The 22,168-nt window shown below is 51.6% G+C and overlaps 1 protein-coding gene across 1 annotated transcript; it reads right to left on the minus strand.

Moving 5' to 3' along the window:
• Positions 1-16,955: 16,955 nt before the first annotated feature.
• KRT9 (keratin 9) lies at positions 16,956-21,814 on the minus strand. Its single transcript, XM_058562046.1, is given in 10 exon segments — positions 16,956-16,969; positions 17,141-17,304; positions 17,683-17,909; positions 18,033-18,149; positions 18,856-19,026; positions 19,296-19,452; positions 19,573-19,655; positions 21,260-21,498; positions 21,501-21,643; positions 21,645-21,814. Coding segments are annotated over 10 exon segments (1,485 nt in total).
• Positions 21,815-22,168: the final 354 nt, after the last annotated feature.

The raw sequence follows: 22,168 nt of genomic DNA on the forward strand, positions 1-22,168 counted from the left end.
GGAGGAAAGTTGGAGGAGAGAATGAGAGGCGTGGAGGCTGGGGGAGGCTGTGGAGGGGAGACAAGCCCAGGCCTGAGCCTCAGCAGGGGCCCCTAAGGGGTGGGGTCTGAGGCTATCAGCAGAGGGGGTCGCCTGGAGGGGGGTAGGGCTAAATGGAGGACACCACTGAGGGGACAATTACAAGGGTCAAGACTGGCTGTGACCAGGCCTGAATACAGCAATGGAGTGAATGCTAAACAGTGATGCTAATCTCGAATCCAGCAGGGCCCAACCCAGCCCCATCAGCCCTCAGGGGCAACGTTTGTCCCCTCCACTCACAGGCCAACTGTGTTTATTTGGAAGGGGAGCAGCACTGGCCTTTCCACGTTTCCAGGCCTGCTCCCTGAGCAGACCACACCTCCTGCAGCCACATGCCAGGTGCCAGCATGTGCTGCTTCTGTCCTCATGGCCCTGCCTCTGCAGGGCTGTCCCCTCCCACTGCAGTGTCCTTACCCTCAGCCATCACCTGTCTAAGCCTGGCCCATCTCCAGTGCCACTGGTGGTGGGCAGATAAGGGCCCTCCAAAGATGTGTGCATCCTAGACACCAGAACCTGTGAATGTGCACCTCCCAGGCCAGAAAGGGACTCTGCAGGTGTGATTAAGAGAAGGATCTTGAAATGGAGAGATTATCCTGGATTATCTAAATGGGCTCGATGTAATCAGAAGGGTCCTTATATGAGGGAGGCAAGATGGTCAAAGTCAGAGAGAGGAGTGATGACCATGGAAACAGACGCTGGAGTGATGCACTTCGAAGGAGGCAGGGGCCCCAAGCCAAGGAATGCAGGCAGCCTCTAAAAGCTGGAAAAGGCAAGGAAAGATTCTCCCCTAGAACCTCCAGAAGGAACACAGTTCTGCTGACACCTTGACTTTAGCCCACAGATCCATTTCAGACTCTGACCTCTACAACTGTACGATACTCACATCATGTTGTTTTAAGCCCTTAAGCGTGGGGTCACTTGTTACAGCAGACATAGGAAACGAATACAGCACTTCTTCCTTAAAGCCTCTGTGAGCCCCGGCACCCTCCCCGCCCCAACCCTTCCCTCCTCTGAGCCTGTCTGGTGCTTTATCTGAACCTTTCCTGGGACTGGCCTCTCCCCACCTATGAGAGTTATCTCTCGTCTCCTCTACTAGGCAGTGCCTCCGTGAGGGCAGGGTCTGGCATTTATCTTTGTGTCCCCATCACCCTAATAATTCTTGGTCCTTCCAGATCCATTCTCTACCCTTCTCTGCCCTGCTCTGTGCCCAGAAGGCTGATCTCTGGCTGCCACACTGGATCAGCCAATGGGAGGCAGCTGCAAGAGGTGGGCCAGAGGGAAGAGAGAGGCAGGGTATCTATTCCCCCCACAGGGCAGCAGTGGTCACTGCTCCTGCAGGGCAGCCCTCCCCGGCCACAGCCCTCACCAGCTCCCATCACCTGCTCTCTCCTCTGCTGTCCTTTCAGCTTCCCATTGCTCCTCCCAGGATGTGACCCCCATCCCTGCTCCTGTCCACACTTCCAAAAATAGTTCTTTCTCTCAAGTCCATTCAGTTGACCCTGAAAGTCCATCATATCCCATGGGCACCCTGACCCATGCAGGTGTGGCTGAAGTCCGAGTGGATGGTCAGCTGCAATGGGCCTAGCACACATACGGAGACTGCCTTGGTCTGTCTGTCTTAGATGGTACCACCCACCCCCCATGGGGTCTGGGAGAGGCTCACAGACCATTCTCCTCCACCCCCAGCCATACTGGTAGGAAGAAAGGCTTTAGCAAGGGGAGAGCGGATGAGGGGACGGGGAGCAGGGAGGAGAAAGCAGACCTGACCCTCACTCCCAGAGGGTTCTCTGGATCCCACGCCCCACACAGGCCCACACATGGAGGGGTCCCAGGCTACATTTCTCCTTGGCCCCACCCCCCCTCCTGGAGCGTACTGAGCAGGACAGGGACCGTGTGTGGGGTTGGCGGGGCACCACCCTCGCCTCCTTCCGCAGAGCTGCCTCTCTGCCGGGTATGCTGGTGCCTGGTGCCGCCAGGCCTGGCCGGCCCCCGCCTCCACGCTCCTTCCTCTTCACTACACAGCCTCTGAGCTGGTAAGTGACTCACTCCACATCCCCCACACCCTGCCCTGCCCCTGACCCCACCGGACCTGCACTCTCTCAGCTCCATCTCTGGCCGGCTCCAACAGCCTGAGCATGCCCACCCCACAGTCTGCACCCCAGAGTCCACGGTAGCTCACCCCCACCTCAGTGAGGCACAGCAGGGCTCTGATGTTCCCAGCCAGGACCCTGCAGCCCCCACATTTACAACACTAGCTTCCCTAGACCAGGTGCCCAGACATAATCCATTGTGCCCACTTCTTATAACAACCTTCCAAGGGAGAAGATTACCACCCATTTTACAGATGAGGAGACTGAACCGCAGAGAGGGTAAGGGACTTGCCTAAGGTCACAGAAGCAGGTAGCAGTGGAGTTGACCCCACAGCCCCCCTGCCTGCCTCAGGACACCTCCCCATTTACCCTGAGCAGAACCCAGGGGAAGGCGCGACCGTGTAGGAATGGGTGCTGGATGCAGAGTCAAAGCCCTGGATGGAGTCGGGGTTCTGTCTTTAGCAGCTGGCTGGTCTCTCTGAAACTGTTTCCCCACCTAGCAACAGGGACAGTGATCCTGCCGGCCCACCTCCCCGCCATGCAGAGGCTCAGAGAGAAGAGCAGCGTCTGGAAAGTGCAGTTTCGCGGAGGCTGCGAGGCGGATCAGAGAGCTGGCATCTGAGCCACGGAAAGAGGCGGTGGTGTTCACTTCGCAGCCAGCCACAGCTTCGGACATCGCAGGCTGCCGGCCACGGGTCGGCCTTCGCCCGCTCAGCAGGCCAGCTGCACGCAGCTCCCGCTGTGCTCGGCGTGCTGAGCTCGCTTGCCTGTCCAGCGGCGCCGCGGCGCCCCCTGGAGGCCTCACGGGGACTCGCTGCTCTGCCTCCTGGCAGGCTCATTCCTGCTACCGCCCCCCTCTTTCCGTACCCCTCACCCTGCTCAATTCTGAGAGGAGAGAAAGGATCAGAGGGAGCCTGTCTAGGCAAGGGCAGGCCCTACACTCCAGACTACTCCCTGGCCTCCCTACGGACAGCAAAGGGGGGTTGAGCTGGGAGTGGTACAAGAGGAAGAGCCCCAGGAGGGCTAGAGGTCCAAAGACTAGATTCTAGCTGTGTGACGCTGGGCATGTTTTTCCTTCTCTGGGCAACAAAGGAGTGGAGGAGGCCATCTCTCTAGGGAAAGACACCTTCCCTTCCAGCTCTAAAATTGCAGTTTATCAGACAGTTTCCTCGTGTGTAAAATGGCCACAAGGGGCCGCTGCAGCCACAGCTATGAAGGAAGTTGGAGGACGGCCCACACCTTCCCAGCTGAACTACCCGCCCCCACCACGCCCCCGAGGGCGGTCCGCCCAGCCTCCCTCCTCCCAGTACCACACCTGCTGGAATCATAATGTAACCCAAATGTTGAAAAACTTCCCAGAATAGCGCAGTCCCCTCAATTCACGGTTCTATCGGGCGTGGAGTTTAATGGGACCCTGAGAGATCAAGCTATATGGAAAGTTGGGCTAACTAGGAGCATCTATCCAGTGAGCCCTAGAAATATCCCTAAATCCCTTGCAAGCGGCTCAGACGGGATGCCGAAAGGAAATCCCACCAGCCATGGAATCCCATGCATGTGGGCTCAAATCCAGGAGGCTAGTGACTTCCCCACTAGCTGTTGGTCCTTAGACGGGTCACTGAACCACTCTGAACTACAGTTTCCTCCCAGAACCACCGATGGGAGGGGAATCTCTAGGGGAAGGGTCAGTGTTTGGACTGGGGGGCACACAGGACCCTTCAGTGGGCCCCACCTCTCCAGCATGGCTTTCAAAACTCTTCATGATCCAGCCCAGCCTCTCTCTCCAGCTTCAGCACTCAGCACTCTCTCCCTCCCACCATTCAAAACTTCTTTCCATTTCTTGAATGTGCCCGGCTGGCTCTCACCTCCAGGCCTCTGCATATGCCCCCCTCACCACCCATTCCACCACCATTCCATTACAGCACCACCCCCACTTTCTTCCTATCCCACCTGCTTTTCCTTCGTCCTCTCTCTGCCCCCCGCCCCCAAATCTAGATTGGTTTTGTGTCCTCTGAGCTCCCTATACTATATACCTCCCGCATTACAGCCCTTTGCTCAGTGGACGTGGTTTCTGTCTACCTGTGTGTCCCTGGTGGGTGGTGAAGTCCACGGGGACGGGGACCATGAGCTCACAGAATATTTGCCGACTGCATGAATTACCTGGGAAGGGGGTTGAGGGCCCAGTGTGGGTTCGCCGGCAGGAGCAGCTTTGGAGACAGCCATTCGTGTTTTCCTTTACTTCTAGTCCCACAAGCTTCACTCCATCTTATGGGGTCTTCCAGGCTCTGAATACTCCTTGTACATTTCCATAAAGTCTTCCCTCGGCTTGCCAAACTTTTCCTCTGAAAATTCCAAAGCATCTCATATGTAACCAAGAAGAGAAGGGAAAGGAAGAGAACGAAGGGAAGAGAAAAGAGAACTTTGTTTTGTTAGTGTTTGGACCTAAGAGAAAACTAGAACAGCTTTCTCCTGAGGCTGAGGGGAGCCATGACATTAGAGAGAGATGAGAGACCCCTCGGGGAGGGGAAAGCTTGAGGAATGCAGATTTTCTTTGAGATTGATGAATCAGAATCACAAGTAGAGCCAGAGGGTCCTCAGCCATGGTCCTCATTCTTTCCTCAGTCACACTGGCACATGTGTGTGTTGATCAAGCACAGACCTCAGCCTCTCCACAGAGGAGGGGAATGGGCTTGTCTAGAAATTAGCACAGCTAGTTCTTGCCTATCTGAACCGCTGTCCCCTGAGAATTGATGGGAGGTCCTCTCCGCCACATTGGAGCCAGGCCAGCCTCAGTCTCATTCCTTCATTGTCACTCCATTTGTTCCACACATGAGGACCTCAGGTGAGGAAACTGAGGCCCAGAGACAAGAAATAACTGGGCCGGGGACTCATTGTTCACTTGTGGCCACTTGCTTCCTAAGAAGAGGATTTCCAGAGCTTTCCTGCTTGTGGGAGGTGTTGGTCTCCACTATCAGTAGGTGCTCTGTGATTATTTTAGATGGCGTGAGATGAGGGTGGGCTTGAGAGTCAGACCAACTCAGATCCTCTGTCAGCTGAGTTGCAGCATCTGTCTGAGCCTCAGTGTCCCGTCTGTGAAGTGGAGTGGTTGTGGGAAATCCAGTAGATGACTGTGTAAAGGCCTGCCTGCCGCAGTCCCGGCACAGCCAAGTCCAGCTGCAATAATGACGAGGAGGGGATGGAGGTGGAGGGCGCCCACAACACTGAGAATTATAGCTGTTACCAATGGAACACACCCTTGGAGAGAGAGGAGGGGACCAGCCTCAGGCACAGTGCTCTCAGCTGGGGAGCGGGGTCCTCACCAGTGGTGGAGTGTGATGGACACACATGGGAGCTGTGGCAGCGGTGACACAGCCCAGCCCCGGGTTCCTCAGGGAAAATGAGTGCTGGGAGATTGATGGGTGATGTTCCCCAGCTCCAGTGCAGCTTCTGACCAGAATGGAGACCATTTGTCTTCTTGCCAGATTTGTTCTCTACTAGGAGGAGTTTATCTGGAACAAAGATAGTGGGCAATAACCAAAATGGTGGGCAATAGCCAAGACGGTGGGCAGTCCTTGGCCAATAGGGCCTCATCCACCACCAAAGGCTAGAAAAAGATGAGCATGGAGATGGCATGGGTTTACCTGCAGCCCTCAGGATGCAGTTTAGTCTCCTCACTTTCACTGAGCAAGTCCTCTGTCACTTGTCCCCCACGAACCCTCAGCAGCCCCTCCTCACACTCTGCACTATAACGTGTTCCAATTCCTCCACTGCTGCCACATTCAGTGTCACCTGCTGCCACATTCAGTGTCACCTCCGGGCCTTGACAGATGCAGCTCCCCCTGCCCAGAACACTCGCGTCCCCCCAACACACACACACACACACACACACACATACGCACGCACACACACCACACCCCCATCAACTATCACCTGGATAAACCCAACCCATTCTTCAGGGCCCAGCACTTCCTCTGTGGGATGTTCCCTGACTCCCAAGTCTGGGCTAAACACCCCTGCTGTGTGCCCCAAAGCCCCTGGGCTTCTCCAGAGTGGAACCCAGCACACTGTGTTGTGGTTGCTGTTGCTCGTCGGTCTCCCTGTAAGACTCTGTGGGGCAGAGCCTGTCGTTGTAGCCCAGCACCCAGCAGCGTGCCCGGCACAGAGGAGGACCTTGGGGAGGGCGAGTTGAGTGAAGGGGTCAATGACTTGCAAAAGGCAAACAGGGGCTCCACTCGGGGCCCCCCATGAGCAGGAGGTCGGGGAAGCCAACCTTCCTCTCCACCCCCACCCCAGCTTTGGATTTCAAATTTGACTCTTTCTTATGGGTTTTGTGTTTTCTTGATTCACTTCCCTGAGGTTTCTCTCTGTCTTGATGAAGTTCCTTCCGACAATCCTGGACATGTCTTAGTCATGCTGAGGGGAACAGATGACAGGGATCGTGTTTACTGGCTTTGGCCAGAGTTAAGGTGAGAATGGTGTGTCCCTGCGGCTGAGGGTGCTGGTGGAGCAAAGGTGGATGGAAGATTCCTGGGCAAGAGAGAGAGTCCTGAAATCTCAGGAACATCAAAGCCATCTGAAGATGTCGGAGGGTCTGAACCAGACAGCGCTGGGGCAGAGGGCTCCTTAGGGACCGTCTGGTCCAACGCCCTCATTCCTTCCTTACTTGTTCACTCATTCATTCCTTTAAGAAGCTCAGACAAAGTGCCTTCAGGGGGGAAACTGAGGCCACAGATCGAAGTTGTTTGCATAGTTGTCTCAAAACAGCTCCTCTCTGCTCTTCAGAATCCCGTCTCTGACCTTAGAAAGTGCTAACAATTGTTAGAGGCCAGGTAGGCGGTGCTGGGAGGGCAGGATTTAGAGCCAAGCCAACCTTGGTTTGCGTGACTTCAGCAAATCACTTCCCTTCTCTGAGCCTCAGTTTCCTCATCTGTGAATGGAATCAACAGTACCTACCTCTCGCGGTTGTTGTGAGAAATAAAGGAGATGACATACGGAACCTGTCCCACGCCTGTCATAGGAAGCCTCCCCAGGCGCCATGGCTGGGTCAGGAGGCCCATAGGCCTTCCCGGCCCCCGGCCACCGTCCCCTCCCGTCACCAACAGCACTCACCACACGGTTCAGCAATTACCAGCCTGCTTCTCCGCTCGCAGACTAGATTGTGAGCCCCGGGGGGAAAGAGACCTCATCTGTTTTGTTCACAATTTTATTCATTTCCAATCCCTGACACAGAAAAGGCACCAATGAATATTTACTGAATGAATGAACAGATGAATGAAAGGTCTGAAGAAGGGATCAAAATAGATGGAGACTCCAGTTAGAGATTTTCATAAAGAGACAGTTTTGAGAGCTCTCCCTACCTTTACTGTCTTTAACCTCACACTGTACTGTTTCTCCTGGGTTTTATTTGTTGGTGGTAGAGGTTCATTTCCTTGACTTTCCTTTTGGTTTCACGAGAATCCCGGCAGATAGCCGCAGTCTAGTAAGAAGAACAGAGAAGGGCACTGATTTTGCTCCTGTTTGGGCTTGAGATGGGGAGAGAGCATCAGAGCCCTGGGGCCTAGAGGGCCAGCAGCAGCCTCGACATGTTGCAGAGACTCGAAGAGGAGGCGAAACTGAGAGATCAAAGCGCTCGAGGTTTATGAGTGTGAAATAATAGATGTTGGAGCCAAAGGGATTTCCAGAGACGATCCAGCTGTCACTCTCATTCCTCCACTGTTTGCTCATTTACCTGTCCCTCCCTTCAGCAAGCGCAGACCCAGTGCCTTCTTGGAGGGGGGGACCTGAGGTCCCAGGAAAGAATCTACATTTGTGAGGTCACCCATCTTCTCCTCAGCTCTTTGTACAGTCACTGCTTCCCACCTAGGGCATATCTGACAAGCCTCTGCTTATGGGAGTTGCTTGTCTCTGTATTCAGTGGGGGCTCAATAACTGTTTGAGGCCAGAGAGTGCAGGGAGAGCACTAGCTTTGGAGCCAGGCCAAACTGGATTTGAGTCTTTGCTTGATCCCTTATAACTCTATGTCACCTCAGACGAGTTACTTAACCTCTCTGAGCTAGAGTTTCTTCATCTGTAAAATGGGCATAATAATACCTGCTTCATTGGATCAGACTTCCTAGATTCAAACCTTGGCTCCACTGCTGAGAAGCTGTGTGATCTTTCTGACAAGTCATTTAATCCCTCTAAGCAAGTTTCCTCATGTAGGAAATGAAAATATGAACAGCATGATAAGGTTGCTATGACGATCACATAAGATAATATTTATAAAGTGCTTCACACTGCGCTTGGCACATAAGACGTGCTCAGCAGTTGTTTGTCCTTGCCCCTTCCTCTTCTGGACACTTGTTCTTACTCTTGGTCCCCCAGCTCCTTTGAAAAGGACTCTCCATCTGGTGGCTGTGCCTCCCCAGGGCAGAAGCCCCAGATCAGCCTCCCAGCCTCCGCTGCAGCTGGATCAGACACATGACCAGGCTCCCCAACCAAACACATTGCATAAGCCTGCAAGCTGGGGGCCGATGTCTTAAAGATGGAGGTGCCCCGTGGAAACCATTCTGGCAAGAGTGGCCACAGAGACATCCAGCTTCTAGAAGCCGCAATGCCAGAGGCTTAGCGGTAGCATCAAGTGGAACATGTGGCCAAGTCTGCGCCCGCAGATGGTGGCAGGAGGGGGCCTCCTCCGGCTGCACAGCCTCCAGGACTTGTTCTCTGGGAGTTCTTCCTGGAGATTCTGTGAGTCACCTAACATCCTTTAACAAACCGGCTTCAGAGTGTGGGTTCTGATCTTTGCAGGATAAAACCCTGATTGATACAGAATTTGGTAAAAGGAGTGAATGCGGTCAAGAGACTCCTAAGAAGCCTCTGCTTGAGTGTCTGTCAGAGCCTCCTTGGGCTGCCATAACGAAGTACCACAGACCGGGGGGCCTAAACACCAGACATGTACTGTCTCATAGCTCTGGCTAGAAGTCCAAACTCAAGTTGGTTTCGTCTGAGGCCCCTCTCCTGGCTTGCAGATGGTCACCTTCTCGCTGTGTCCTCTCATGACCTTTCCTCTGTGGGGGCGCACCCCTGGGTCTCTCTGTGTGTCCAAATTTCCTCTTCTTATAATGACACCAGTCAGATTGGATTAGAGCCCACCCCAACGGTCTCATTTAACTTAATCACCTCTTTAAAGGGCCTATCTCCAAATACAGTCGCGTTCTGAGGTACTAGGAGTTAAGGCTTCAACATATGAATTTGGGGGGCACAATTCAGCCCATAACAGTGTCTAACAGACATTGTAAATTCGGCACGTGCAAAACTGACTCGTCTTCTGCCCCAACCGCCTCCACTCACAGCCTTCCCATCTCAGGGAGTGACAACTCCTGTCCCCCAGCTGCTCAGACAAAAGACAGGGGGACATCCTCGACTCCTCTCTTTTACACCAACATGCAGTCCTTCAAGAATCCTGAAGGTGCTACCTTCAAATTGTGTGCAGAATCAACAGCCTCTGACCATCTCCACTCTGAGTGCCACGGTCTCTTGCCTGGATTTCCTCCCTCCAAACTGGTCTCTCTGCCTCTACCCTTGGTCTCCAGGCATCTTACCAAACAGCAGCTAAAGAGATTTGTTTAAGATGGAACATAGATGTTGCTGCTTCTCTGCTCGAAGCCCTGTGCGTCAGTCATGATCATCAGTGCTAGCTCATCCATGTGACAACCTCAAAAATCTCAGGGGCTTAACACGGTGAATGTTTGTCACTTGCTCCCGTAAGGACTGATGTGGTGGTTCCTGGCTGGACAGCTCTCCTGATGGCTGCCCTCCAAGCAGTGAACTCGGGTATCCAGGCTCCTTTTCTTCTCTGGCATCTTCCATCTTGGAGTCCCTCGCTGTCAACTGTGCTCTCAGGGGCTCCCCATTTCACCATGCGTAAAGCCAAGTTCCTCAGAGAGCCCCGCAGAGCCCTGGGTGAGGTGGCCACCCTCTGCCTCTGACCTCGTCTTCCACCACTTAGTTCCTCGCTACTCTGCTCCAAGGACATTGGCCTCCTTACTCGTTTTTGAACATACCAAGTATGTTCCTACCTTGGGGCCTTCACACGCCCAAGCCCCGTACCTAGAGCCATCTCCCACCACATACCTACCTGACTTCCTCCCTTGCTCTGTCAGGTCATTGCTTACGTTTCACCTTCTCAATGACCCCGACCGTGGCCACCCTGTTTAACCTTGCAGTCCTCCACCCTGCCACAGCACTCCGATCCCCCTCACCACTCCCTACTTCTCTTTGCACTTATCATCTTCAAATATATTATAATTTATTTACTTATGACACATATTGTTTTCCCCTCTTCCCATCTAGAATGTAAGCTCCAAGTGGGCAGGAACCTTCATCTCTTTTGTTCATTGAATAGTGTCTGGTATAGAAGGAACTTAATACATATTTATCCAATGAAAGTTGTTGAATGAATGCATGACATGAGAATAAGAATGGTTATCTGGCCTAGATGGGCCTGAAGGCAATAGAAATCTAGCTATTATTAAAATATGGGACTCTAGGGGCTGGCCCGGTGGCATAGCGGTTATGTTCACGCTCCACGTTGGCGGCCCGGGGTTTGTAGGTTCGGATCCTGGGCACAGACAGACGCACCACTTGTCAAGCCATGCTGTAGCAGTGTCCCATATAAAGTAGAGGAAGATGGGCACGGATGTTAGCCCAGGGCCAATCTTCCTCAGCAAAAAGAGGAAGATTGGCAACAGGTGTTAGCTCAGGGCTAATCTTCCTCAAATAATATATATACATGGGACTCTAGAAGCCCATGGTATGCAGTGATAAAAGAGGGGTTGTCTAGTTTCTTCTAACTGTGCTGGAGAGCTTAGAGAGAGAGTGATATATTCAAATTCCTAAGTTCTGCACTCTATAGGCAGCCAGAGGACAAGGGACCTTCCATGATTATGCAAAAAGATCTTTTATTTCTTGTACTGATAAGGCTGACGTAGCTTCATCTCAAAGTTGAATTTTCCAAGTTGCCAAGTCACAGCACCTGTTGAAACCATAATCTTGCCAAGTCTCTTATGTAAAAGTTAGACCTTTGATCAGGAAAGAGGGGCACCCACAGAACTGGAACAGAACTATATGAGAGGACTTAATTGACTTATCATACCCCCAAACTCCAAATTATCCTCCCACTCCACCATACCACCCTTTATTGCCTCCAAAATTATAAATAAGTCAGGTCCTTGGGAGAGGAGCTTGATTATAGAGTCGAAGCTTAGAGAAGAAGGCCCACAGACCAGGAGAATTTCAAGATGTTGCTAACCTATATCAGCAGAAATGCGAAGACTGGACTTGGGAATGGATTCTAATTTTTGATCAGGTTGAGTTGATCAATATGGAGGCATTGACCAGGGATCCACAGTTCAGCTGCTAGCTGGACTATCTGAGAATATGTCTAAATATTTGCTCAGTTGGGTGGCAGGAACTGCACTCAATGGTGACCTATACAAAATAAAGTTGGGTTTCCAGAAAATCCTTGTTGTAATAAAGAGGAAGGAACGCAACCAGCTAGGGAAACAGAAATGTTGGAGTGGAGTTATCGTGTGGAACCCATTCAACCATTCCCCTGCTTGAGAGCCCAGAAGACACTGTCTAGACTCTGACAATTAAGAAATACCTAGGTGAGAGGGAACACAGCATCTTTGAGAAACGCAGTAGCAGCTGTTCTCTGGGGATGTGGGTGGGAGATGCTACAGTTGAATTAGGCTCCCTGATTTCAACAGAGGTGAGTCCCAGGTGGCAGAGGACAAGCAGGGGCACTTTGGTGCTGCAGGGCTGGAATAGTAAGCAGAACGATAAAATCTGTAGGGATCCATGAGAGTGGTCAGTTGATCATGGGTCTCTAGGACCAAAGTATACGAGCAGCCCACCAAGATCCTGATTCAGTCAGGATCCAGTTTTAAGTGACAGAAACAAATCTCACTTTCTCAACAGAAAGGAATTTAATACAGAGTGTTAGCTGCTTACAAAATCATTAGAAGACTGGAGGAGCAGACTCTAAATTGGGCCTCTGAGAATGGCTCCCAGATTAACGCCACAGAACCAGTCCCAAGGGAACTCCTGCTCTGCCGTGATCAGCAAGTTTGGGAATCAAGACACCACTACCAGATCTTTTGGCCCCAGGACTTATAGTGCCTGGTAGATCTAAACCAACAGAAACAACTTCCCCCTCCGGATCTCTCCCCACTCAACTCACGTCCCACAGAATTTCATCTGATTGGAAAAACCTAAGTTGCACCTAGAGCCATACTGTAAAGGAGTCTGGAAAAGGTGGATTTAAGGTCGTCAGCCTCTACAACACAGGAAAGCTCACCAGAAGCATGTGGGAACAGGTTTGAGCAAGTCAGTCTTCCATATCTGCCACAGTTCCCTACCCCACATCCCAAAAAGAAAACTTTAGGTCAGGAAGAGGCCTGTCTTAAGCCCTGTGATAGAGAATGGCAGGCTCTTATCCAATTCCAAAACCAGAATCAGCTCATGGACCCAGAGGACTTTGAATAAAGGGAAGTCCAGGTCCCCTTGAGGAAGGACTCTGCAAAAACCTCCCAAGCACATACTGTACGTCGACCTCCTGACCTTCCCCATAGGAGCCTGTGGGCATTTACAAGAGTAGCTGTGTACTGGGGGATGGGAAATACCCAGACCTTCAGGGCTTATTGGACACTAGCTCCAAACTAACTCTCATCTCTGAAAATTAGAGATTGGCAGAACAACACTGTACTTCACCAGATAGACCGGAAACTTATGTAGGTGTACGTTATATCTGCCATTGTGATCACTGCTCTTTCTTAGATAGATCCAAGAACTACATTTCCCAGCCTCCTTTGCCACTAAGATGAGCCATGTCATTTAGGTTCTACCAATGAGATGCACCATGTGAGACTTAATTTAGAAGGAAGGTACGTGAGGAAATGGGCTCCATTTGGGACATCCAGTTTGCTGGCATGGATGGCAGAGACAGCATGGTTCTGAAGCCCAAGCTGTGAAGTTGTTTCTCAATTCAGCAAATCACGTCCTGACTTGGAAAATTCCTAGTCTTGGCAGAGGCAGCAGCTCCCTTGACACCCATTCTGCAGTGTCATTTCAGGAGACGTTAGAAATTCAGCCTGGATTTTGTTTCTCCAGCCCTCCTAATGATTCTTTGAATTATCTAGAGTTCTTATATATCCCTTACTTGTTGAAATAGCCAGAGTAGCTTCTGTTGGTTGCAACTTAGAATCTGACCGATACAGAGGAACAGATGGCAAATGAAGTTTTGACCTAAGTCTGCCTCTCATGAGCCCCATAGTACCCTGGACCCATCCTGTGGTTATTTCCCAGTGTCTGAAATGGAATGGATATAATCAGTAAATGGCTCCCTGATCCGTGGAGTAAGGATTGTTGTGGTAAGAAGAGCCAAAAACACTACATCTGTAAGAGAATGACAGAGATTAGTGACACAAAAAAGATTTGATCAATTCAGGATTGATGACTCTGATCACTTCCCAATTAACTTTCTGTTTTCCCCATGCAGAATACGGACAGATGTTACAGAATGATTATTTTATTATTTATCACATGGTTATTCCAATGACAATTGTTGTTCCGGATTTGGTCTACTTACTAGAACAGATCACCGTAATCCCTGGCATCTGATGTGGAAAATTCTTTTTGCTGTATCCCAATAGGCAAAGAATACCAGAATATGTTTGCTTTCACCTACAGAGAAAGTAGAACATCTTTCCCAAGATGTGCAGAGAATCAGACTTGAGGGATATGCAAACAGAAACCTTGCCCAAATCACACTAAAGCTTTGCCCCAGGAGGACACCACTGCTGTCACTGCTGCCACAGACAGTGCAGCTCCAACAGTTGATGTTGGGCCCCGCCTACCCCTGCAGAACCACCACTACTGTTGCCTCAGTAAATTGTGTGTCTCTGCCCCAGCCCTGTTCCTGCCACGTTAATTCCGCTCAGCACTTCCTTCACATCCAAACCAAAGTCTTCTGTGGGAGTCCCTGATTGGAGAGCTACGTCACATGCCTATGCCTTAGCTGCAAGGAAGGCTGGGAAAACAAGTTTCTGGCTTCTCCCATGGGGAGCCTCAGACTCAAGATGGAGAATTCCCCAAATAGAAGTAGAGAGAAGATATAAAGTGGTAGGAGAGGAAGACAGCTGGTAGCAGGAGGAGAACCAGAGAAGAGAGTAACCGGTTGCACATTAAGGGTGGAGCACTAGAGAAAGGATCACAAAATCTCTCTGCTGAGGCATCTTGTTGGACCCAGACACACCATCCAGCTTCCATCTCCATAAATCCCAGGACCTTGGGTTTTGCTGAGCTTCTGTGTCACTTAATGTCCTAAGTTTACCCTTACAAAGCCCCTCCCCCAATGATTTGGCCAATCTGTGGCAAATTGTGTTTTCCAAAGATCAACATATCCCATTCCACATGCTGTTCTTCAGTGTGACCTTGACACTCGTCCATCTTGAGATGGGGTCTATATTTGTTTTCTATTTCTGCTTAACAAATTACTGCAAATGTAGCAGCTTAAAACAGCACCTATTTAAGGGCCGGCCCTGTGGCATAGTGGTTAAATTCACGCATTCCACTTCAGCGGTCTGGAGTTCACAGGTTCAGATCCTGGGCACGGACCTACACACTGCTCATCAACCATGCTGTGGCGGCATCCCACATATAAAATAGAGGAACGTTGGCACAGGTATTAACTCAGGGCCAATCTTCCTCACCAAAAAAAAAAGAAAAAACAGTACCCATTTATTAGCTCACAGTTCTTCAGAGGTGACTGGGTCCTCTGTGCAGGGTACCACAAGGCTGAAATCAAGGTGTCAGCCAGTCTCATCTGGAGACTCTGGGGGGAAATCTGCCAAACTTGTTCTTGGAAAAATTCAGTTCTTTGCAGCTGGAGAACTGAGGGCCCCTTTTCCTTGGTGGCTCTCAGCCCCTAGAGGCCACTCACATTCCTTGCCACATGCCCCCTTCCATCTTCAAGCCAGCAATGACATATCAAAATCTTCTCATGCTTTAAATCCCTGACTTCCTCTTCTGTGACCAACCACAGAAAAGTCTCTGCCTTTAAAGGGTTCATATGATTATGTCAGACCCACAGGATAATCTCCTTATCTTAAAGTTAACACATTTGGGAACTTAATTATTTCTCTAAAATCCCTTCACAGCAGCACCTAGGTTCATGTTTGGTCTAATAACTGGGATCATCTTAGAATTCTGCCTACTGCAAGGTGTGTGTATCCTCCCCTGGCATCTAGGCAGGCCTGTGACTACAGCAAAAGTGACACTGCATGACTTCCAATCTAGGTAATAAAGCAAAATCGCTTCTTTCTGGCTCTTCCTCGCTTAAGGCATATGTCTTGGAGGCCTGAGCCAGCATGTAAGAAGTCTGGCAATGCCGACTCAGCCCTACTGGAGGGACCACATTGGGAGTCTCCATACAGCAATGCCCGAGAAGCCCCTGAGGGCCGGTCCCCGGGTTTCAGTCCTTCCAGCCCAGGCGCCAGACATGCGAATGACCAAGACTTCAGATGACTCCAGCCCCCAGCCTGTGAGCCGCAGTGACACCAAGTGGAGCAGAGGTGAGCTGTCCCCACCAAGCCCCCAAATCAACATTGTTATTTTAAGCCTCTAAGCTTTGGGGAGGTTTGATATGCAGCTGTAGTATCTGGAACATAGGCTGACGGGCTGTCTGTCCCTAGTCCTAGGGAGAAGGGGTTTTGTATCAGGCCCAATCATCCTCGGAGAACATTGTTGGCTGCTGTCTTGTGGAATGTTCCTTCCTCTGTCTTGGAGCACTTTATTTGTGCCTATGTTTTTCACCATCTGTGAACTCTTCCAAAGTGAAAACCACATCACTGTTGTCTTGTTTCCCTCTGCAGCTAACACGTGACCTCCTAACAGACTGCGGCAGATTGTTTGCAAACACTGGCCTCAATTGTTGTCCTCCCTCTGTTCACGTCCTTGCATGTGACTTTGCAGCTCCTCCATCAAAAGAAGGATCTGTTTCCCCTGCTCTTGACTCTGGGTGGGGTTGTGACTTGCCTTGGCCAAAATGATGCAGCCGAAGTGACTGTTCTGAGCCTAAGCCTCAAGAGGCCTTGCACACTTGTGTTCATTGTCTTGGAACGCTTGCTTGAGCTAGCTGGCTGGAGGATGACAGTCACTGGGCCTCTCACTCCCGTCGCCCCCAGCCAGCATGCAGCCAAGCCCCAGAGGCAGAGCGCCCGCTGACCTCCAGCTGACCACAGAGGCACAAAACAACTGCCCAGTCTAAACTGCCAACTGCAAAGGCTGAGCTAAAGCCATGGTCGTTAGTTCAAGCCACTAAATTGTGGGTTGCTTTGTTACACGCTAAAGTTAACTGACAGAAAAGCTAACCCTCACTTTTAAAGTGGATTCAATCGATTCTCCCTTCACCTCCTTTCTGCCCCTTCTTAATCCCAAAGAGCAAATGGGTCCAAGTCCAAGTCAGATTTGCAGTAGGAAAGCTTTCTTAGGACGTCGAGATCAGGTAGGGAGTGGGGTCACCCCCAGACCAGACAGAGGAAGAGAGGTCTCCCCAACCTTGCCAGAGGAGGGAGCCAGTGGGCGGCCAGAGACACACATGCCCAATCAGCCCAGTCCCAAATGGGCTCTGGGGCTCGTTGCCAGCTATTCCTGATGTCAGAATGCAATGAGCAGGCTTCATCCAGGGTCTGCCCGTCTGGGTGATACTCAGCTGGGACAGGGCCAGGAAAGTTTGTAAGGGCTCTAGTATCACATCTTGTAGCCTATGGAAAGACCCAAGGGAAGTGAGAGTGAGAAGAGAGGACTCAGAGCAGGAGACAAAGAGACTGGGACTTGGAAAGAGATGGGCAAACCGGGAGCAAGGAGACTGGAACTCAAAGAGCTGGAGAATCCCAAAATGGAAGGACCCTGGGGTCCTAGTGGCCCCCATCCACCACAGCCACCTCCACTTCCTCCACCATAGCTGCCTCCACTTCCTCCTCCATGACCCCCTCTACTTCCTCCCCTGGATCCTCTTCCATGACTGCCTCCATTTCCACCTTGAGATCCACTTCCTTTGCCACCTCCAAAGCCAATTTGTCCAGCTCCACAGGATTCACTGAGAAGGAGAGAAAACACAGAGATAAAATAAGTGACTTCACATACATATACAAGGATGGACCTGGACAGAGTCAAGACCCAAATGTGTCTTCCTAAGTTTTCCTTCCTGCAAGGCAGAGGACAGAGACTGGGCTGGCACCACAGCTGGGAGGGGACAGCTTTCCTCTCTCTGGAGCAGGGAGCAGTCCCTTCTCTCACTGTTACCATCCTCCTTTCCCAAAGCCCAAATGCCCTGAGATTCCCCCACAGGATGAAGAAGTCCTCAACCCATCAGACCCTTGCGTGTGGGAACTTTCTCAGCTGCCTCTATCCAGAGGGACAGAAGTAGTGTCAGGGGCTTAGGAATTCCTAGGGATTCCACAGAGTCCTGGGGCACCTACAGTCCTCCTGGCCTCCTTCAAGGAGGCTGTGGTAGTTCTCAATTTCCTGCTCTAGCCACGTCTTGATGTTGAGCAGAAGGCAGTATTCTTGATTCTGGCACTCAATCTCTGCCTGGATCTCAGTGAGCTGGGCCTCCAGGTTATTGATCTGCTCCTGGATCTGCTGCAGCTGGCCACAGTAGCGGCTCTTGGTGTCTTCTAAGGACTTCTCCAGGGCCGATTTCTAGGAGGCAGGAGGAGGCTCTGAGAGGGATGCTACATCATAGCTCCTCCCCTTCCCACTCCTGGGGATCATGCCCAGCCTGCCATGCCCCTCCCTGGCAGGGTCTAGAGCAGGACTACCAACCGTGCTGAGCTGAGACTGCAGCTCCATCTCCAACTCCTGGATGCTATGCCGGTGCTGGGTCTCTTCTTTGTTGTTGAACTCCATTTCCTGGCTTCTGTTTGTTACCTCCTGCTCAATCTGGCTCATCCGCAAACCCAAAAGCTCAGTGAGGACCAGGTTGGGCCAGAGGCTGCAGTGGGCAAGGTTCTGTCCCATTCACCAAGACCTTCCCCTCCAGGGCCAAAACTGAGCCAAAGCCAAGGACAAGTTGTTCTGAGTTCTGGGTCCCTCCAGCCAGGGTCGTTTATTTCTCTCAACTTAACATTCCCTCTCAGCAAGGCTTCAAGACTCTTCACACTTTGTCCCTAAACCACGTTTCTAACCTTATTTCAAACTACCCACCAAACACACACACACACACACGCACACACTACAGACCATGCCCTCGTGTGCCTGGCTCTATGCTAGGTGCTGGAGACCTGGGGAGGAAGGGAGTCATCGAGGAGCTCAGTGTAGTATGAGAAGCACACTGTTCCTCTACTAGAGTCTGATAGCTCATCACCATATGTAAGCTGTTCATGCTCTGCCTTTGTTAACATGTGATAAAATGTGAGCTTCTCAGGGGCAGCAATCTTAGTTGGCTCATCTCTGAGACATCAGGACTTCACATAAAACTTGGCATTGAGAAGCTACTTAATCATTATGTTTGTGGACAATGAATGAATTGGAAGATGGATGAATGACAGGTGGACTGAGAGAGAGAGTGGTAAGAGAATAGAGGGGTGGGGTGGAGGAACAGAGGGATACAGGGACAGAGGGATAGAAGGCTGATTGGGCAGCCCACCCTGCTCACCTGAGTCTCATATTGCAGCTCAACGTCCTTACAGTTCTTAGCGCTGAGCTGCTTGTACTCCTGGCGCATGTCATTGAGGACCTTAGTGAGATCTTTGCCAGGAGCAGCATTCCTCTCCACACTGACATCCCCGGTGCTCTGACCAGTCAACTGGCACATCTCCTGCCAGGGAAGAAGGGGCTGAGGTCAGAGGGGAGGGATCCTCTCCACCACCTTTCAGCCCTTTCCCTCTGCCCCCAAAAAGGGGACACAACTGTGAAGCCAAAGCCCAACCACCACCATAGGCAGTGCTAAGGAGGTGCTAGGAGTGTCCTCAAGAGTAAAGGAGAGCATGTCTCCCAGGCAATGCTCCATAGCTCCCCTCATCCCCTGCCATCTCTGTGCTTCTGTTCCCCCCCTCCCCAACAAGCCGTAAGTAGCCTGCACCCTACCTCTTCATGATTCTTCTTGAGTGTTTTCAGATCCTCCTGCAGAGACTCATACTGCATCTCCAGGTCAGACTTTTGCATAGTCAGGTCATCCAGCACACTATGCAAGCCACTGATGTCAGCGGCCACTGCTTTTCACAGGCTCTGCTCCATCTCAAACCTGCAGACTAGCCATGGATAGAGAATGAGCAAGAAAGAATCAGTCCCTACGGAGCCCTCCAGAGCACTGGGGTGTGGAGGAAGGATTGATGACAGGGTAGGGAGAGGGAGCAGGACTCACTTCATCCTGAAGTCATCCAGTGCCAGGCGAGCGTTGTCAATATCCAGGAGGGTTTTGCTGTTGTCCACTGTGAGGTTCACAATCTAAAAAAGAGGAGACAGCGTGGAACCCATGTTCCCCTGCCCTGACCCTTGCTGGGAGGGCAAGAGGCTAGGCAAAGCCATAGGTGGTGAGGACCCCATCCAGGAAGATGCTCAAGAGGTAGGAGGAGCTGCCCACAACTGGTACATGATACAGACCCCTCACAGCCTTCAGCAAGGATTTTCAGTATGGCCTTCATTCATTCAACAAATATTTAAAGATCCACTACAAAGGGCACTGCGATGTTTACAGATCAGTAAGGTACTGCTCCTCAAGGAGCCCACAGGCGACTACAACATCCAAAGTATCCTAGACGAGTTCAAGGACAGGAGAGATGACTTATGGCTACAGGAGATCAAGAAAGACTTCAGGGAGGAGGTGGCAATTGAATTGGTTCCTGAAGGATGGCTAAGATTGCACTTGAATAAATAGATGCAAGAGGTTTTGGGTGGAAGAAACAGGAAATCCAGAGGCAGTTCACCAGATGGTGTGAAGGTAAGGAGAATAGGTGGGAACAGTGAATTAGCTAGACTGTGAGCTCCTCAAGGGCAGAAACCAAGTCTGTTACATCACTACGTCTGCTCAGAGCAACAGTGAGGATAGTAACTCACGAAACTGAGTGGATGAATAAATGGATAGATGGAAATGTGGATGGTTGGATGGATGGATGGATGGATGGATGGGTGGGTGGATGGGTGGGTGGATGGATGAGTGGGTGGATGGGGGGTGTGGGGGGTGGATGGGTGAATGGATGGATAGGTGGGTAGGAGGATGAGTGGGTGGATGGATAAATGGATAGATGACTTCCATCCTCAGAGTTCTAGATCCTATCAGTTGAACAACTAGCATGTGTATCTGGGTCTAACAAAACTGGAAAGATCAAGATAGGCCCCTGTAGGAGCCCAGGAGAAGTAGGAAGGGAGAGATAGCATTTTTAGTTTTCCAAACTAGAATGCTCTGAAGTCCTAGGGGGTGAGAGGAGAGACAGGCACAGATGCTCCCCTCTCCTGACCCATATGATCCAACTGTTTTTAGCAGCAGCACTCTTACCACTTTTTTTTTCATAGGATTACAGAAAATTTAAACCAGCAGTGACCTGAGAGCTGGTGTGCCTGTCCTCTGCATTAAATGGATGGGAGAACAGGTCCAGAGAGGGCATCAGGTTTCCCAAGGTCATGCAGTGAATTGGTGGCAGACCTAGGACCAGATCCCTGGCTCCCGAAGAAGTGCCCCCCTCGCTATGCACCCTGCACGCTGCCTCTGCATTCCCAACCTGAGGCCAGGCGAGGAGGAGACTCCCACACCCACTCCCAGGCCTCCCCATGTTAATCCAGGCCTCTTCCCTGCTCTGCCCAGACTCCAGAAGTTGGAGACATGGAGATGAAAGCCCAGAGCAAAGGCCAGAATCCCAGCTCTGGGGCATCAGGGGCTAAGCACAAGTTTGTTTCTGATGAAAGTTTAAAGTTTCCAAAAGATGGATTCCCTGGCTATTGTCTAAGCCTAGAATCGAACATCTTAACTTTTTATTAGATAAAGCATGAGAGTGTGTGTGTATGTGTGTGAAAGACAGAGACAGAGCAACAGAGATGGGAGCTCCCCCATCTGCCTGGTTCTTGAGACTCTTGACAGTGTCGTAATAACAAGAGCAATCCTTTTGGAAGGTCCTGGGCACCCGCCTGTCATACCACTCCCAGATCTTATTCTCCAGATGAGTGTTGGGCTCCTCCAGGGCCTGCACCTTAGCCAAGTAGGAGGCCAGACAGGCGTTGAGGTCTTGCATGGTGGTCTTCTTGTCAGTAATCAGAATGCCACCCTCACCGCCTCCAGCACCACCCCCAAACCCCCAGACCCACCGAAGCCTCTTCTAGGGCCACCACTGAAGCCCCTGGGAGCTCCACCAAAACTCCTGCCAAAACTACCAGCACTGAAACCACCCCCAGCCCCTCTGCCATAGGTGGAGCCAAAATTACTGCCACCTCCCCTCCCACAGCCCCAGAGTTCCCCCATCACAGCTACTGGAAGAGCTGAATCGGCCCCCTCCTCCACTAGCCCCTGAGGAGCTGAAGCGGCGGAAGGAGGACGCCATGCTGCCCCCACCACCCGCACCATCCCTGCAGCTACTGCAGCTCTGGTAGGACGACGAGAACTGTCTGCAACTCATGGCACTGCCCGCCCCTTGAGGGATGGGAAGCAGTTGTAGGAGTGCTGCTGGCTCCGGAGTGCAAGGTACAGAGCCGACCCCGAGCCTGCCTACTTATGCCCCCGCTGCAGGTGGCCCACCTGGGTGTGCCCCTGTCTGCACAGCCTCCCCCACAGACTCGAAGGAGGTCTGGGATCCAGGAGGCGGCAGGGCTGCCCCAGGCTCAGAGTCCTGTGGTGACTGGAGACAGCCCAGCCTCTCTCCATTGTGCGGGGTAATTTGATGATGTTAGGCTGCCACGGGCACCATAAATCAGCTCTGCTATGGAGGCGCGACCTAGATCCTGGAGTTTGGTCTCCTGCTGGCCCAACAGCA

Source organism: Diceros bicornis, chromosome 18 (assembly GCF_020826845.1).
Source record: "Diceros bicornis minor isolate mBicDic1 chromosome 18, mDicBic1.mat.cur, whole genome shotgun sequence".
Lineage (NCBI taxonomy): Eukaryota > Metazoa > Chordata > Mammalia > Perissodactyla > Rhinocerotidae > Diceros > Diceros bicornis.